The following is an 18,124-nucleotide window of genomic DNA, read 5'->3' on the forward strand; positions in this document are numbered from 1 at the left end:
TACGTGCTCCCTAAAGGAGCCGCACCATTTTACTAAACGTTCTTGCAATGTGAATCATTTAATTTAAATATGCTTATTGGCCTTTTTGTGTACGCTTGTGCGTTTAACAGCGCTTGTTTGTGAGAGAGAGCATTGAACTGTTGATGCCCCAGTTCAATAAAGCCAGGCAATTCATAAAAAACGTACGTCAATGTGGCATTAGTACTATGAACAGTTGAGCTACAGTCGGTCCGGGCTCTGTTACTATTCTGTCGGACCGGGCCAGGCTCGTACAGAAAAATTCGTCCCGATCCATGCTCTAATACTCATGTAAGTACAATCCTGGACAGAATTAAGTTTAATAAGGCAATAAGAACTGCTGTTGATGTGCAATAATTCTCATGGATGCATGGAGCACTTTATTACAAGAGTTCAATATTTCTGCATTGCAGTTCAATTAAGTTATTTTTGTTTAAAGGACAATAAAGAAGTGTTTGCCTTAAACATTGTGCCCATTATTGTAATCTCCAAGAAGGTACGACTCTGAGAATTCCAATCACATTTTTTTTAAATATCGCCTAATTATCGTTATCGTCAAAATGAAAAAAATATATTGAGATATTATTTTTTGCACATATCGCCCACCCCTAGTGTGTGTGTGTGTGTGTGTGTATCCCACCCCTTTTAAAATGGCAGCAGTTGAAGTATTGGGATGTGTGGGTTGTGCAGTTTTTGACCACTATGGCACTTCTTTGTGTTGTGTTTAGCAGGATGTTTCCAAGGATGTCATCGAACAAGACATCAAAGACGGTGTGATCAAGATCCTTGTGCTGGGCAGTGCTGCAGAGGGTGGATACACCATTTATGAAAAGCTTTTGAATTAAATGGAATTACAACAAGCCTCAAGTTTGAATGAACCTTCAAATATACAGAAATCGAATATTTACAGTTACCTATAGTCACTAACAGATATCCAAATGATAGTAGCTAGTAGGCTACTTTAACTAGAATTCAGCTAACATTTAACAATACACGACACATGGCATCACAAAACTCATGCGTGGGCCCACACACTCACACGCGCACGCACACGCACTCTCTCACCATTGAATCACCCACCCCAGTCCTAACCGACAAATGAGCTAATAAGCTACCTAGCAGTTTACCGTTGCAGTTCTGGATTGTAGCTTGAGTTTGGTGTGGCTAAAAACAAACTGACCCCTTCACTCCTTTTATTTGACCATGAAAAATAAACTGACGATACCTTAATCCAAGTGTTGTCGAGCTGTCGTCGAGAAGTCTCTCACAATGGCAAGTGCAGTCTCCTCACAATGGCGAGACGACGAACTTCTGCAAACCGTCGACTATCTTACAGTTCAAAACTTCACAAATTCAGTCCGATCACGCTGATGAACATAGATAACGTCCAACTTGCAAATACCGTTTGTCACGTTATAATTCTAATACCTGCTTAAAACACACGGAGACATTTATTAATGTGTCTTCTTCTCTTCAACTCTATAGCTTCTCTTTTTCGCAGGGTTTTCAACCTTTTACCTCACGTTACTCTGTGCATACAACAGGAATAAAATAAAATACATTTGACATTAAAACATCAAAATATTGCATGAAACACAATACATTTCACTTTACCAATGAAATATTTCCAAACAAAAACTCAATTAGAACAAATTGCATTTCAAAATACAACTCCCATAATCCCTTGCATTCAAACCAAAATGAATAGGAAGAAAATGAGGCTTGTCTTTACCCTAATAGCGATCTCTAATATCTTATGACTTTATGATTATTTCTCAGATCTAATGTGTTATTATAACTTAATTAAATCTAAAGTTTCTTATCCCTTGTTTAACTAATATGCTTTTTAGCATTGCGCTACAATTGTATTCTATATTGTGTGCTTTTTGTATAGCCTATCAAAATGTATTGTGTTTTTCTATTTTGTGTGCCTTTTGTATATAGATACACTGTGTTAAAACTATGTGAAGGCACTGATAGTCCGGTATAATTACAGCACACACACACACACACACACACACACACACACACACACACACCGACCATGGCACACAAACATATGGCAGTTTTTATAAATTAAACAAATAAAGATCCATCAAAATAAGAACCATATTGATGCACAGAAATTCATAACATTTCAAAATACAACTTAAAAGAGTGACAGAGGCACTGTGGGGTCTATAGTTCACCATCAAACATAGCATTAACTTGGAGGTGCTGTTGATCCACACAACACAACCTTGGAGAAACACCTCCATGTCCTCTAGTTGGGTAAATATAAACAAGAAGGGGTCTTTAGCATCCAGGTCATCAGCTTGTGCAGTGCATCCTGTTTTCCCTTCTCTGTCATATAGGCTACATGACTTTGGGAAAGTAGACAAGTCCCTGGAACCGTGTCATATTGTGCCTTTACCACTCCACAGATGACATGTCTTACATGATCTTTGGGGTCTGGGTTAGGAAGAGAAAGATTAAAAAAATGAAAAAGGGTTTAGTAGAAATTGAAATTATTTCCATATTACACCACACCCTGACAGGTTACCTTACCTCCACACTTGGTCTTTAACAAGGAGGGGGGAACTCCTCCACAGTCAGGGCCTTCACCGCTGCATCAAGGCAAAAATGAGTTTCATTGAACAATCACTATAAAACACTATGAAATCGTCTAACACAACCTTGTCATGCATTTATGTCAAGTTTGTTGTAGAACAGATCATGTCTCTATTAAGTCAAGTTAAGTTGAAAAACACACTTCTGTGAAGTCAAAAGAGATGCCAAACACGATGTAGACAGCATAAACAAACAAATGAACAAACCACAAGATTACAGGAAGAAATTATGCAAGGAACACAGGATGGCAATATTGCTTACCATTAGGATGAACACCCCACCACGAGTAGAGCCTCTCTGCTTGGGAAGGCCCTTTGTGTTAAAGGTTAGAAAAATAAATCAAAGAAGGTTTAAGAAGAGTGCAGCTGTGAATTGTTACAATTCCACTAAGCTGGGGCACAATAGCCTATTTGCATTTATATGAGAGAAGAGGTTTCCGGTTCTAGTCCCACCGTTGGCAGAAATTGAGGTTTGCATTATTTACTGCGAAGCTCAGTTTTATTATTGGAAAACACAATTTGTTAGCATACGGTATTACTTTTATTAACCTTACATTAGTGAGATATGGATAATTCTTCATTTAATATTTCAATGCATATATACATTTATGAGAGAATAGTTGACCCTAAGGTTCCAGGTTCAAGTCCCACGGTTAGCAGAAATTTAGGAGTGCGTTATTAAATGCAAAGTTCATTTTTATTACTGGAAATCACAATTGGTTTGCATATTACTTTTTATTTACCTTATATTAGTGAGATATTGATTATTCTGCAATTATTTTCAATGCGAGTTCATGTAAAGTAATGTGTGAGGTACTTTAAATGTTTCACAAAATATGTGTTCCCGTTAATACATCCTTCTATCCACAAAACAAATGCGAAACAAAGGAGAAATATACATTTTTGATGCAAACAAACTTTTACTTGCAATAACCAATTAAACAACAACTATATATATTGTAATATCCTGTGATATTGTGTTCTGTGCCTGTTAGGTTTCCTGAAATGTTGTGTGCCTTTTAGGGAGATTTAGGGGGTGGAGTTAAGTGTGTGCGCGTGAGTGTGTGCGTGTGCAGGTGTGTGAGTGAAGATGATAGTTAGTAAGTTGGTGCTGTCTATTTCGAGTTAAAGCGTGAGTTGTGGCTGAAACAGCAACTCGGTTGTTATATGCTTGTTGGAACAATAAAGCACGGGAAGTTTCCCACAAGTTTGACCAAGACTGTCTGGAGTATTACATTGGTGTCAGAAGATAGAGATTGGACCTCGCTTTGTTTGGCTGTTCCTGGCTACCACTCAGAGGGCATTATGGATGGCTTCATGGGTGCCCGTTCCAAGGTGAAAAGTGAGTGTGAGGATTTGCCGGAGCTCCATGGCCTGTCGACCTGGGCTGACGAAAACTTTGGAACTTTGCGGCACGATGCCACTGATTCGCGCCACTGGCAGTACGGGAGGGCTTCGGATGAGCTACGTCACGACCGCAAGGTTGCTTCGGATGTACACAAAGATGGCGGCGCCCTGCACTTCGCTCCAGCAAGCCCGAAGACGCCGAAATTCTCTGGTAAGGGAAGCTGGGAAGCATACCGAGCTCAGTTTGAACTTTTAGCTTCTGCTGCATACTGGTCAGATGCAACAAAGGCCCTTCAGCTCGCCCTTTCGCTGACGGAGGATGCTTCAGCCTGTTTGCTACTTTTAAGCCCGGAGGAGAGAGGTGACTATACAACTCTAGTTGGAGCGTTGCAGAGGCGTTTTGGCGAATCTAACCTGAAAGACTCTCTACGTTGTGAGTTCAAACATCGCGTTAGGAGGCCGGGTGAGTCTCTCCGCGTCCTGGCTTATGAGATTGAGAGCCTCAGCAGGCGCGCGTACACTGATATGCCAGCTGCCATCCAGGGTGAGCTAGCCCGCGACCAGTTTATCCAAGCCCTTACACCGGACAAACTACGCCTGCATGTACAATTCGCCCACCCAGCCAACCTGGGTATAGCGCTTGATCTTGCCATAGAGAGGGAGACTGCAGTTTGTGCTACAAAGCAATCAACACCTCCTGCTGTCACAGTCGCTGCTGCGTCGGAAGTGCTAGACCAGAGGCCGGCGTGGGTGGACGAGCTGGTGCGTGCTGTGCGGACTTCGGCTGCCCGTCCTGAGGATGACACCAAGCGCCGCCCTGTTGTCTGCTGGGGGTGTGGCCAGCACGGGCACCTGCTCCGCCGCTGTCCTGCAGAGAGGGGCCAGCAGGGAAACGGCAATGGGTCCGGGTAGCCCCGACACTACGGACCCCTTCAGCCACTCACCGGGGACTGCAGTTTTTGCATGAAGGGGAAGAGTGCATGGACAGACTTATACAGACTGACCCTGTTGTAACAGTGGGCTGGACAGAGGTGGGTAACTTGTGCCATGTTCCGGTGCTGGTAGGAAATGTGTCATGCTCAGCCCTGGTGGATACAGGGTCCACTGCCACATTAGTTAGACCAGACGTTGTTCCAAAAGGGACCGTCTTAGAACAGACCTCTGTAAAATTACAAACAGTTACAGGAGAGACAGCCTCCATGAGAGGTAGGGGAACTTTTGTTTTCACATTGGGGAATTTAGCAGTGACTTTTACGGCATGGGTGGCAGAGGTGCGTGACCCATGCATACTTGGCCTCGATTTTCTAAGATTCATGGGGTGTGCAGTAAACCTGGGCTCTGGGGTGCTAGTTCTACCCGGTGGACAATGTGTTCAGCTGACATCCCCCTCTCAACAGGTAACACAAATTGTGCCTACCTACAGCTTAACAGCGCATTCTGAAGCAACTGGTCCCCAGGTGCAAATGATGCAGTCTAGCCCACCCGTGTCTCCCAGGGGCCATGCAGTCTTGCCTCCGTCTGAACAGACAAGGGACCTAGGGGATCGAACAGAGGCAATCAGAGACATTTGGAGAAAAAACTGTGCTGGTCTAGATGACCAACAGCAAATTAATCTGTGGCAACTGCTGTGGGAATTCAAAGACACTTTCGCTCTCAGCGATGATGAGGTGGGTCTCACACATCTAGTACAGCACCACATTGACACTGGCGAGGCACGGCCCATCAAAGTGCGCCCCCGCCGCCTACCCATGGTGCAACAGGAGGCTGCTGAACAGGAGGTCCATGCCATGCTCAAGTCAGGCATCATCGAACCCTCTGATAGTCCATGGTCGTCAGCCATAGTCATGGTCCCCAAGAAAAAGACTTCAAGATGGAGATTTTGTGTGGACTATAGACCGCTGAATAAGGTGACGAGAAAGGACTGCTACCCCATCCCGCGGGTGGATGAGACACTGGACCTGGTGTCTGGGTCATCGTGGTTCTCATCTCTTGACCTGCGGAGTGGGTACTGGCAGGTCCCCCTCACTCCTGAGTCGAGACCTAAGACAGCGTTCAGCACTAGCAGGGGGCACTGGCAGTTTAAGGTTCTTAGCTTTGGACTATGCAATGCCCCAGGGACATTTGAGAGACTTATGGACAATGTGCTAGCTGGTTTGCCCCGCCAAGAGTGCCTAGTGTACTTAGATGATGTCCTGGCTCATGGGAAGTCCTTTGAGGCTGCGTTAGGTTCCCTGAGGCAGGTGCTGGAGAGAATAGCTGGGGCAGGCCTTAAATTACATCCTGATAAGTGCCATTTCATGAGAAGGGAAGTGGAGTTTCTAGGCCATAGAGTGAGCGGGGAGGGCATTAGCACACTTGAGGAGAAAGGCTGTGCTATTAGAGACTGGCCAACCCCTAATAACCAGAGACAGCTCAAAAGTTTCTTAGGATTAGCCTCTTACTATCGCAGGTTTGTTAGGGGGTTTTCTTGCATTGGTGCACCGCTTTTCCGCCTGCTTCAGAAAAATCAGCCGTTCACATGGTCCACAGACTGCCAGGAGGCATTTAACACTCTTCAACAGGCCCTCACACATGCACCAGTCCTCACCCCCCCAGACCCAGCCTTACCTTTCCTGTTGGATACAGACGCCAGCAACATTGGCATGGGCGCAGTACTGTCACAAACAGGGCCTGAAGGGGAACGAGTGGTGGCGTACTTCAGCCGCATCTTCAGTAAGAGTGAGCGGCGTTACTGCGTGACAAGGCGTGAGCTGCTAGCCATTGTGACGGCTGCTCGGCACTTCAAGTACTACTTGTGTGGTGTGCCTTTCACCGTCAGGACGGATCACTCTGCGCTTCAGTGGCTGATGTCCTTTCGTGAGCCAGAGGGCCAGGTAGCGCGCTGGCTTGAAGAGCTGCAGTCTTTCCACTTCACGATAGTGCACAGACCTGGGGCTCAGCATGGCAATGCGGATGCCTTGTCCAGGCGCCCATGTACTGTGGATGGGTGTAGCTACTGCGACAGAAAGGATGCCTTGTCCAGGCGCCCATGTGCTGTGGATGGGTGTAGCTACTGCGACAGAAAGGATGCCAGAGAGAGAGAGCTACGGGGCGAGGAGACTGCTGCTGAACCAACATGCTGTGCATTGCAGGTGGTGGATGCTGCTGAGTGGGCTGCCCGTCAGGATGAGGATGGAGACCTGAGGCCAGTGCGTCAGTGGGTCCTCAACGGGCACAGACCACCCTGGGAAGCTGTGTCAGGACTGTCAGTGGCCACGAAAAGTCTGTGGAGTAAATTCAATGTGCTGCGCCTGTCTGATGGGGTACTGCAACGTGCATGGAAGAAGCCAGCCACAGGCGAAGAGAGGTGGCAAGTTGTGGTGCCAAAAGACCTCAGAGAAGCCGTGCTGGGGTCCTGCCATGGGGGTGCCGGCTCTGGTCACTTCGGGAGCACTAAAACTCTCCATCGGCTACGCCAGGGGTTCTATTGGGGTCAGCACCGCCGGGATGTTGAAGATTTTTGTCGGCGCTGTGATGCGTGTGCGGCACACAAAGGACCCCTGGACCGATCCCATGCCCCCCTGCAACAACAAACATCAGGGGCACCGATGGAGAGGGTAGGAGTGGACATAATGGGCCCATTTCCCGTAACAGACAGAGGAAACAAATATGTGCTGTGTGCGATGGACTACTTTACGAAATGGCCGGAGGCCTATGCTCTACCTGACCAAGAAGCTGAAACGGTGGCAGAGGCATTGATAGAGGGCATGTTCAGCCGGTTTGGAGCAGCAGAGGTCATCCACAGCGACCAGGGTCGTAATTTTGAATCCAAGCTTTTTGCTGCCTTGTGTGAGCGTTTAGGCATGCAGAAAACACGCACAACACCTTTACATCCACAAAGTGATGGCCTAGTGGAGCGGTTTAATTTAACTATGCAGCAGCAGCTAGCCATTCTCACAGCAGCCCACCAGCGTGACTGGGACAGACACATCCCTTTTGTTTTGATGGCATACCGTTCTGCTGTCCAAAGCTCCACCAACTGCACCCCTGCTCTACTAATGTTAGCCAGAGAGATTCGGACACCTGCAGAGCTGGCATTTGGTAGGCCACCGGACTCTGAACATCCACCAGGCCCGGAGTACGCTCGAAAGCTTCAGGATCGCCTAGAAAATGCCCATGCCTTTGCCAGGGACCAGCTGGAGAAGGCCGCCATGAGGCAGAAACGGAACTATGATGTTAGGAGTAAGGGCAGAGACTTCCAGGCCGGGGAGTTGGTCTGGGTTTATACTCCTAAGCGTAAGAAAGGGCGGTGCCCCAAGCTAGACTGCCACTGGGACGGGCCTTGTAGGGTCATCGAGCGGGTGGGTGAGGTGGTCTATAGGGTACAGGTTCCCCCTAGGGGTAGGAGAGTAGTTCTCCACCGGGACAGATTAGCGCCATACAGAGGGAACGCCGTCCCACTGTTTGAGCAGGGGCCTAGTTCACAGGCAAACCCCGGGCCCTCTGCAGATTCAAATTCCTTGGCCTCCCCTTCTCAGATGTCCCCAAGCCTTAATGTCCCTGACACCCCATCAGCAGTCCCCGCTCACCCCCCTGTAGCACTGCAAGGTGGGACGGGACCAGACACGCGCAGGCCACAGAGACAGCGGCGGAGACCGCCACGGTTGAATGACTTTTGTTTGACCCCTCGAGGGCGAGGGGCTTCATAAAGGGGGGGGCAGTGTAATATCCTGTGATATTGTGTTCTGTGCCTGTTAGGTTTCCTGAAATGTTGTGTGCCTTTTAGGGAGATTTAGGGGGTGGAGTTAAGTGTGTGCGCGTGAGTGTGTGCGTGTGCAGGTGTGTGAGTGAAGATGATAGTTAGTAAGTTGGTGCTGTCTATTTCGAGTTAAAGCGTGAGTTGTGGCTGAAACAGCAACTCGGTTGTTATATGCTTGTTGGAACAATAAAGCACGGGAAGTTTCCCACAAGTTTGACCAAGACTGTCTGGAGTATTACAATATAATATACAGAAAACATATACAGAACTATATACAGAAAGTGTGAAACTGGGACGGCAAGAGGTTGAGGTGCACTAGCCCAGTGTCCATGCCTCTGGGAGGGGGGAACAATTTATTGATTTATTGTTCATGCATTTTTTTAATATACATCTCATTCATTTTTTCCACACAAGAGCCTAGCTCACCTGGGCGATTATCATCTGCAACTGAAGAGAAAGGTCACTCCATTGCCTTTATGAGTTGTGACGCATGGGAGAGCTGTGGTACATTGTCATTTCTCCATTCATGTAGCGTTGGCAACATCTACAACCTTCCCATTTGTTTTTGAAATAACTCGTCGGTAGAATGTGCAGCTACCACTTCCTTCCAGTGACATGCACAACTCTTTCCCCGCTCTTTAAACGGGCCTCTCAAATTAGAATTCAGTACCTTCAACAGTTTTTGGAAACATAGCGACCCAAACCAATGTATGTATATATAGATAACCTCGATTACAGTAGGGAGCTTGCAAGATGTCAACTAAACATACCTATGGGGGGGAGGGAGCTAATACTTTATTACTCACCTACACTTCTAATTAGGTTTATTATTAATAAATCACCCTATTCAGTACGTCAGTGTACCCTTCAACCTGCTGACCAAAGCAGATGGGCCAACCCTTACAGGTCGATACTGCTCAATACTGTCAATAGTTTCCTCTTGATTTAAGAGTAAAAGAGTGCAAAAGCATATAAAATTACAAATAGCTATAAGCCTATATGGTTTAATTTGGGATGCGATTATGAGGGGCTCCTCTAAAGATGTTCTACCCTTTGAGGGGTCCCTGGCCCGATAGAGTTGGAGAAGCCCTGCCCTAGAGTAAACCTGGACAGCTAAGCGTATTTACCAGGCAGGGTGCCTTTAAATCAGGAAAGCCTTCACCACTGCAGAGGGGATTTAAAACACAAAACCTAGATCCATACAGAATGATGTGAGCTTCAGCTAGCATTACTGGCACTCTAAAGTCACTAGGGCTCCAAACACATTAACTGGACTATTGTTAGGATGACAAAATGAATGACTTGACACTTTGCCGGTATCTGATCAACGCCCAGGTCAGCTTCGTGAAGAGTGGAAACAGCTCATCCAGTGTCCCTTTAGGCTGCAGAGAATAACATTAGCATCTCAATGCAAACTAAAAATCACACTGACCTCTAGCTACTGACCCCCTCAGGCCAACTGACAAAATAAAAGCTGAATTAAATATATATATTTCTTAAAACAGCAACCTCAGTGAAAATTGGGAGAGAAGAAAAAAAAACAGCAGACGCAGTGAAAGAGTACTTTTGTGGGGGTTTTATTAGCACTGAAAAGGGGCTCATTTCTTGGTCTCCTCCTCCTTCGACAGGGTCTTAATGATCTCCTCCTTCTTGGCCTGCAGACGCTCTTCTCTGCGCTTACGGGCCTCCCTGGTCTTGGAGCGGCGAGCCTCAGCCTGGTCACTGTGTTGGGAGGAGGGGAGAGGGTCAGAGGTCAGTATAACAGGGTACTTCACACTTCTACATATCAATCAACAGCACACAATGTGGACATTTCTAATCAGAAAAGTTACTACACAGGTGTAGTGGGTCAGAGAGGCGGCACTGGCAGGGCACTTCTACATGTCGGTCAACGAGACACGTGTGCTCACATACACCTGTGGTTGTAGAGGGATGGGTCACAGGCCTGGTCACCACAACAGGAGAAGGCTCATCGGAGTAAGACGAAGCAAAGGTAGATCTTTGACTGAATTGTCTAGGGTAGCATTTAATGCTCTCCTGTCCGGGTGGCCATATAATGAATTCTATAGTTGTGGCACCACTCCTAAAAGCATGAAGCATGAGTCTAACAAGGGCCAACACCCATAAACATGAAGGCAGTGCACTGGGCAGACATGTTAGGATGCCTGCGCAGAAATCCAGGGGTTCGTGGTGTTGCTAGTAGCTGCCGTTATTGATGCCTAGTGCTACCAGTACACCTGGGTAGAACCAATCATCAAGGGGAGAGTAGAGCTATTTCACAACCTCAGTGCAACTCTGCATGGGAAGTAAGGAGTCCATGTGCATATAACCCTGCATCTAAAATCATGCGAGCGCTACACGATGCATTCACACAGGACCCAATGGTTTATAATGGTGACGTACACAGCAGGCCTGCTGAAGTCAAGATGATAGACTTGTGTGAGCATGTCGTGCCACTAGCTGCCTTCAGCCCTAAAGAACCAGCCAGCCTCCAATCTTAAAGCACAGCATCACTTCAAGTGTCAACGGCTTCTGCCAGCCGTCTACCACCTCGGCTGTGAGGGCCACTAGACAGGCCATTCCCAGCACTGCTGTGGGAGGTGCACGTGAGGCGGGGAGGTGCACATAAGGCAGGGAAGTGGACGTGAGGCGGGGAGGAGCACGTGAGGTGGGTACTTACGACAGGAGCTTCTTGCGGGCCTTGTCTGCCTTCAGCTTGTGGATGTGCTCCATGAGGATGCGCTTGTTCTTGAACACGTTACCCTTGGCTCTCAGGTAGAGGCTGTGGTACCTGCAGCACAAGAGAGAGGGGTTAAAGGGGACCCAACACACACACACGTGATGACAAGCTGCTTAAAATATCCCTGGCAAACTGGATGGCTACCTTACTTCTGTTCAAGTAGTTAACATACCAGTCTGCATCTTGCCATCTCACAAACAATTCTAATTAGATATCTACAGTTCTGAATATGGGAGAGTGGGATAAGATGAGCGAGTGGGAAAGTGGACGCCAAATGTATCTGGGTAAACATACAAAACCAGGGTGATGTGACCCTGAATTTAGATTGCATTCTCCATAAATTCTCTAATAAATTATTATAATTTTGTTTCTCAATCCTAGAGACTTGGCAAACCTTTTCCAAACTGTATACAAATTAGTTGTAAAATGTAATTCAAGAACAGAATTGTGGATTACTAAACATTTATAATTCATCTGAAGTAGATAACTAACTATTAACTAAAATTATTAATAATTCGATTGAGAATTGTACATTCAAATCTGTTTGAAACAATAGTTTACATCAGGTGGCCAATACCCTGTCAATTGAATGGCCTTTTCCCCACCACAGGGCAGGTGGAGGCACAAGAACACTTACGGGACTCCATATTTTATTGTCCATTTGAGAACTATTTTGAACCATTTTGAAGGTAACTGATAAGGTTTCAATTGATTGTATACATCCCAAACTTGTCCTGTATGTATTAATATAATTCCCATTTCATATTCCCTTGGCTATAAGTTGGGAAAAAAAATAGCCCATCATCCCCCTCTCTCCTCTACCAGATACCATCTGATGCTTACGTTAGAATCTGCCTACCTGCATGTGAAATGTGCACTCGGTACTAAACAGAGTGAGGGCAGAGATAAACACATGAGGATCAACACTTGGTGCAGTTACTCACATGTGCCTGTCGATCTTCTTGGCTTCCCTGTAACGACGGAGAAGACGACGCAGGATTCTCATGCGACGCATCCACACCAGCTTCTCAGGCATACGGGCATTGGCAGTACCCTTCCTCTTACCTATGACAGGACACAGTTGCATTTAGGACAACTTAGACCTCCACTTACACTAAGGCAATACGAGATACATGTTGAAATTAACACAAGTAACTCTAATAACTAGTACCACTTGGTAATCTTTACTAGCACTCTGACTTTCCCCACCAGGAGATACAAGTACCAAAGACTCGTTAAGGAATAAGCACAAACTCAATCAAACCCAGGCTCCTCCACAAGTACACAGCCTTAAGATCTACACATTCGGACAGGTTCTCCAAACAGTGGCGTTGTACCTTCCAAGATCAGTTTTATCCATTAAATGTATAAAAAAAAGTCAAACAAGAATATTTTTAAAGCCTTAGCTTAACATTGGTCAGCCACACTCACCGATGCCCATGTGGCGACCCTTGCGACGTGCCTCTGTGTTCTTGCGGCAACGGGCACGGGAGTGCACGGTCACGGGCTTCTTGATGATGAGACCATCCTTCACCAGCTTACGGATCTGTTGGCCTGGCATGGACAGAGGGGCAAGCGGGAGGAGAACAGGTAAATGGCAGGGCAAGAGACTTAGCTCAGATATACATTAACTTTAGTTAATTGTTCACTACTACATTGACTGTGCATACCAATCTTGTCATGTTGTGAATTAATTATGTTCTAAATCTCTGAAACGTTTCCATCCCCATTAACTAGGATTAGCTTGTGATGAACAGAACTTTATATTGCGACTTAAACTGATTGGAAAGAAAACGGTGCTTAAACTGGGTAATCAAACTGGATATTCAATCAGAAGTGTCACAGATAAGCGAAGGAAGAGTAATCTTACGGGAGTTGGCGTTAGCGATCTCGTTGGTCTCGTTAGGGTCCAACCAGACCTTCTTCTTGCCACAGCGTAGGACGCTGGACGCCAGGCGCTTCTGGAGCCTGAGCATGCTGCCGGGGAAATATGAGTCACATTACAAACAGTACAATTGTATTCCATACATCAAAAACAAGTGCTTAAGCCATGACTATAACATTTAACTCCAACTCTGAGTGCAACATTCGAACTTCAACTGAACATCAACGGACAGTGTATCGGTAGCCAGATAGCTAATCGGTTCCTAAGCGGGATGATTCATATTCCATGCGAACTAGGCAAGGTTAATGTTATGGTCAATTGGTATTCGCTAGTTGGTAAATCTAGCAAAGAGAATCGTTGGTAAGGATAATTATATCAGAACGTTGTAACCCAAACATGACACATGTTGTTGCATGAAGCCGGATATAGCTTAGGGCTGTCCACTATTACTAGCAGCTAACTCAAACGTTGTGATGCCAATGGAGTCCTAATGCTACACTAGCTTGCGAAGTGTTAGCAAACCAACTACACGTTTTCACTCACTGAAATGCGACAAATTAGTCATTAATCGCTAATGCACGGGGCGATAAAATGTTGGGTTCATACAATGGTTTCAAAGAACACTTTTGACAACAGACTGTGAAAATCAGGCCCAAAAAACGTGGCCCACGATGCAGCTCCAATTGACATACCACTAACCACGGCCTGTAAATGTGGAATTACTTTTTGCTTTTAAACAAACGTACAAAAGTAGATTGATGAGATAGTCAATCAATATCAAACACAAAGGTGTTCAATTCAAACATTTAGGCTATGTAAATGTGTTTTAATAGTTATTTTGGGGTATTTTTTACATTTTGGCGAGAGCGGGGCTCACACGCTTACCTCATGGCTGCGGATCTTTTGGAGAAAGGAAAGAACTTGGTGCTCGCTGGACCCTACCATTATAAGGGTTGCGAGAACTCCGAAGTTCACAAAAACACCCATCTTAGTAAAGAAAAATGTACAGCACATAAAATGTAAGCAACTTAAGGATTTACAGTAAAAAACTGTGTTTATATTATAATATTTGCAACTTAATGTTCACTCCTTATCCACGAAAACGATATTGAAAATACATAGAGGGGCGCATTAGTACACCCCTACATCCCTAAAGTGGTTCGATCCACACAAAAAAAATGACAGATGCATTATGGGAACTATCGGAGCCTGTCTACGGAACCATATTACAATGTGCAAACATTGCTTTGGCCGCAAGGTGTCTTTATTTCGTCGTGCTGAATTTTATTCAGGTTTTTGGTTTAGTTTTATGAAAGTATTATGTAAGTAAAGTATTAGTTTTATGAAATTTAAACTAATTTTATCAAAAAGTCAATAAATAATGGACATGAATACCTTTCCCCTTAATATGTTTCACTGCTGCTATAACAAGGTTTTGTGTGGTGGTACATATCGTGTTTTAAGTCACTGTGTTTTCATTTATACTTTTTCATTTATTTTGTGTAATTTTGGGGCTTCTTTTAAGTTTTTCCTTTGGATTATTAATGTTTCTTAAAGCAACACTATGCAACAATTTGACACTTGGGATATGGTTTTATAGGCAACTAGTTTTGGTACCATCCTCAAATTCATTTTGATAGCATATCATGTGAAGGACAGATAAACACCTGTGTCTTCCCCACTAGCTATTCAAGATATGCCCTATGTAGTTCTGTGTAACAGGCTGGTTTCCACCCTGCAAAAATGAAAGAACAGCTTTCACACGCATGACATTGACAACTAAACTGCCAAAAGACACCAGTTAGTGTGTTGGAAAGCTTCTATCAGTGTCAGCTGGGCTGTTGGTGGCGTTTGCAAGATTTCTGCCTTTTAGGTAGTTAGCTTGCTAGTTTTGGAACAGAACTCCGTATTGCTGCTTTAAAGTGTCAGTCATTTAGAGTGGATGTGTAAGCCACTACACTTGTCCCAATCCATATTTAAAGTCACGACTGCAATGAAGCGATGGTTATGTTAGCCAGGTTTAAGATCCATATTTAATGTCACGACTGCAATGAAGCAATGGTTATGTGTTAGCCAGGTTTAGGATCCATAGTTGATGGCACGACTGCAATGAAGCGATGGTTATATTAGCCAGGTTTTGTTTATTCTGAAAAAAAACATTTCACCCAAAATTCTATCAAATCACTTTATTACAGATGGAAAGTAATTTTGCACTGCCTTTGAGACAACTAAAAAATTATCTTTAAACTTCTTTTTGAAGAGACCAGTCCTGCATAATAGATGTTTTAATCGGCAGAGTGATGAAGAGAAACCGTATCCATGTGTGGACAAATGGCACGTCCATTTTATAAAAACATAAAAGTTTCTAAACATTTATTCAACAATATCAAACAGAAATAAATAAGGTTCTCTAGGGTGGCATTTTGTGCGTTTTATCAAAATACAAAATTGCTTTAAAACAACTGTGTAATTACAGAGACATTAGCAAATGCTTCTTATATTTCAACACCGTATATCCATCCTGTTTCTGGTATTTCGTGCATTTCTGCCCTTACTGGACATTTGGAATCACTTTAACATACAACAAAACAACATACGTCCTATCATGTACTATCATCGCCGCCATCAGCATGTGCGCACACATTCCCCACGTATTAAGGATGACATGATTCCTAAGAAGGTCTGTGTGCACAGACACAGCCACCTTATAACGTTGGTGAAAGTCAAACGACCTTAAACCTATGCCTCCACAAAGCAGGTTTTCTGTAGTTACGTGTTTAATGCTATCTGGCCTACGTGCGTCTGCTGGTGTTTCCTGAAGTTGCTGGAGTGACTGAAGCTCTTCCCACACAGGCCGCAGCTGTAGGGTCTCTCTCCGGTGTGGTAGCGCAGGTGTACCGTCAGGTAACCCGACTGGCTGAATCTCTTCCCGCACACGCCGCAGCCGTACGGCTTCTCCCCCGTGTGCACCCGCTTGTGCTTCTTGAAGTCCCCCGCGTGGTTGAAGCTGCGCCCACACAGGGGGCAACAGTAGCGCTTCGGCACCCCGATGCCGTGGTTGTGATGGTGGCGCGTGTACGGGCGCGGCAGACCCCCCAACCCTCCACCCAGGCCTTGCCGGTTCAGTGGTGCCGCGCTGAGCTGACCCCCCAGGTTATCTGGGTTGGCCTCTAGCGTCACCTCATAGCCGTTCTCCAGAAAGAGGCCGTCCTGGAGACCGTTGCTGCTGGGGGGGACGTAAGCCACCCTGCAGGAACTGGAGGTTGCTGCTGCTGCTGCCGCCGCCGCCAACTGGTGGTCATGCGAGTGTTCCGTCTGATCCCTGAAGCTTTCAAAGCCTGCAGTTACGTAATCGCCCCTCTGGAGGGCGCTACTGTTGCTGCTGCTGAAATCATCTGTGTCCGCCTCGGTTTTGATCTGAGTGACAGTGAGGTAGGGGTAACTTGCTGGTCCTGAACGGGAGGTGTGTGGACCGTGAGCAGGTGAGGTGTTCAGAGTGTTGACAAGAGAGTCTGTGTCTAGCGAGTTGTTACGATGTTTGGGTCGTGGCTGCTGTGACCCAATCAGTTCTGAGTTATGTGTGCTAGAGCTTCCTTCTGGACATAACGGTTTGCCTACAAATAACTTACTCTCCGTTGAAGTCCTTTCCTCAGATGGATTTTCACAGTCTGTCACTTCCTTGCATCTCTGAGTATGTTTCTGGATATTCCTAAGGACTGGAGTTTCCACAGACGCAGAGTTCCTGTAGCAGGCCACAAAATGAACTGAATCCTGGTCATTCTCCTCTGTGAATTCCTCACTCTGGACACCAGAAATAATTTCGCAGGCGGATTCATCATGTTCACTTGGAGAGTCACACTTAATGATGATTTGTTCAGCGTCAACTTGATTTTGTTCATAATCCTGCAGCGTTTCAACGCTCTGCTCCTGCTTGAGAGTAAAGGTCTGCAGAGATCCGAGGGTCATTTCGATTGTACCTCCACTGACAGATGATTCAGCCCCTGTCATTGAAGAAGAGTGTTAATGGCGTGTTACTCAGTCAGTATAACAGTAGTTACCAAGTCAATTTTGAAAAACACAGAAATGCCAATCTCAGCATCTGCTGCAGGTCACGCAAACTTACCCACACACTCTCTCCTCTGTTTTTCCTGTAATTCTTGAACCTTTCTCCGGAGTCTCTCGTTCTCCCTCTGGGTCCGAGCGGTTTTCTCCTGGTACTCCGAAACCGTCTCTCGCACCACCTCCAGGACTTCATGCACCGCTACCGTCAACAATTTCGCCACCCGGGCGTTTAGTCGCTCTACTTTAGACATTGTATTGGCTACTAGCTGCCCGCGACTTGGACAGGTAACAAGTGGAATTTCTAAACCCACCAATATTGTATTTAATTGGCCAGCCGTTTAATGCTGAACGGAAACGCGCGTTTCATCTCGCTGCACGTTTCGTACGTTTGATATTACGTTAACACATTTCTACCTGATGTCTTGTCAGTCAGTAGGAAATGTTAACATACAGCTAGCGAATTGGCAAACACAATCCAACATTTTCAACGTCCACAGGAATATCTTACCCCTGATATCAGCTAAAATTAAGCGTTACTTCTTAGGCACGCATCATAGCAAATTGATCATGATTAAACCAGTAAAGGGTTTTCAGTGGTTCAAAACTTGAAGTGGTACGCTATCAATCACACAATCATCACAAAGCTTCCAGGTTCCCTTTTTGGTAAAAGCGGAACTATGTTGTTGCACAGCGCCCTCTTCCGACGGGAGTATAACTGCAACTGT

General features: G+C 45.5%; 2 protein-coding genes across 2 annotated transcripts; one reads left to right on the forward strand and one right to left on the reverse strand.

The window, feature by feature from the left end:
• Positions 1-5,437: 5,437 nt before the first annotated feature.
• LOC308362849 (retrovirus-related Pol polyprotein from transposon 412) lies at positions 5,438-8,720 on the forward strand (the record flags this gene model as incomplete). Its single annotated transcript, XM_080835577.1, has 2 exons — positions 5,438-8,335; positions 8,712-8,720. 2 exons carry the CDS (start codon positions 5,438-5,440, stop codon positions 8,718-8,720), a joined length of 2,907 nt encoding a protein of 968 aa, XP_080691703.1.
• Positions 8,721-10,268: 1,548 nt separating this feature from the next.
• Positions 10,269-14,270, reverse strand: LOC308361729 (large ribosomal subunit protein eL19-like). The gene is made up of 6 exons (XM_080834163.1): positions 14,223-14,270; positions 13,323-13,429; positions 12,884-13,006; positions 12,397-12,517; positions 11,393-11,503; positions 10,269-10,434 (listed from the first exon to the last, which is right to left on the reverse strand). Exons 1-6 carry the CDS (start codon positions 14,225-14,227, stop codon positions 10,311-10,313), a joined length of 591 nt encoding a protein of 196 aa, XP_080690289.1. The 5' UTR covers positions 14,228-14,270; the 3' UTR covers positions 10,269-10,310.
• Between the last annotated feature and the right edge of the window lie 3,854 nt (positions 14,271-18,124).

Source organism: Sprattus sprattus, assembly GCF_963457725.1.
Source record: "Sprattus sprattus genome assembly, chromosome: 3".
Classification (NCBI taxonomy): Eukaryota; Metazoa; Chordata; class Actinopteri; order Clupeiformes; family Clupeidae; genus Sprattus; species Sprattus sprattus.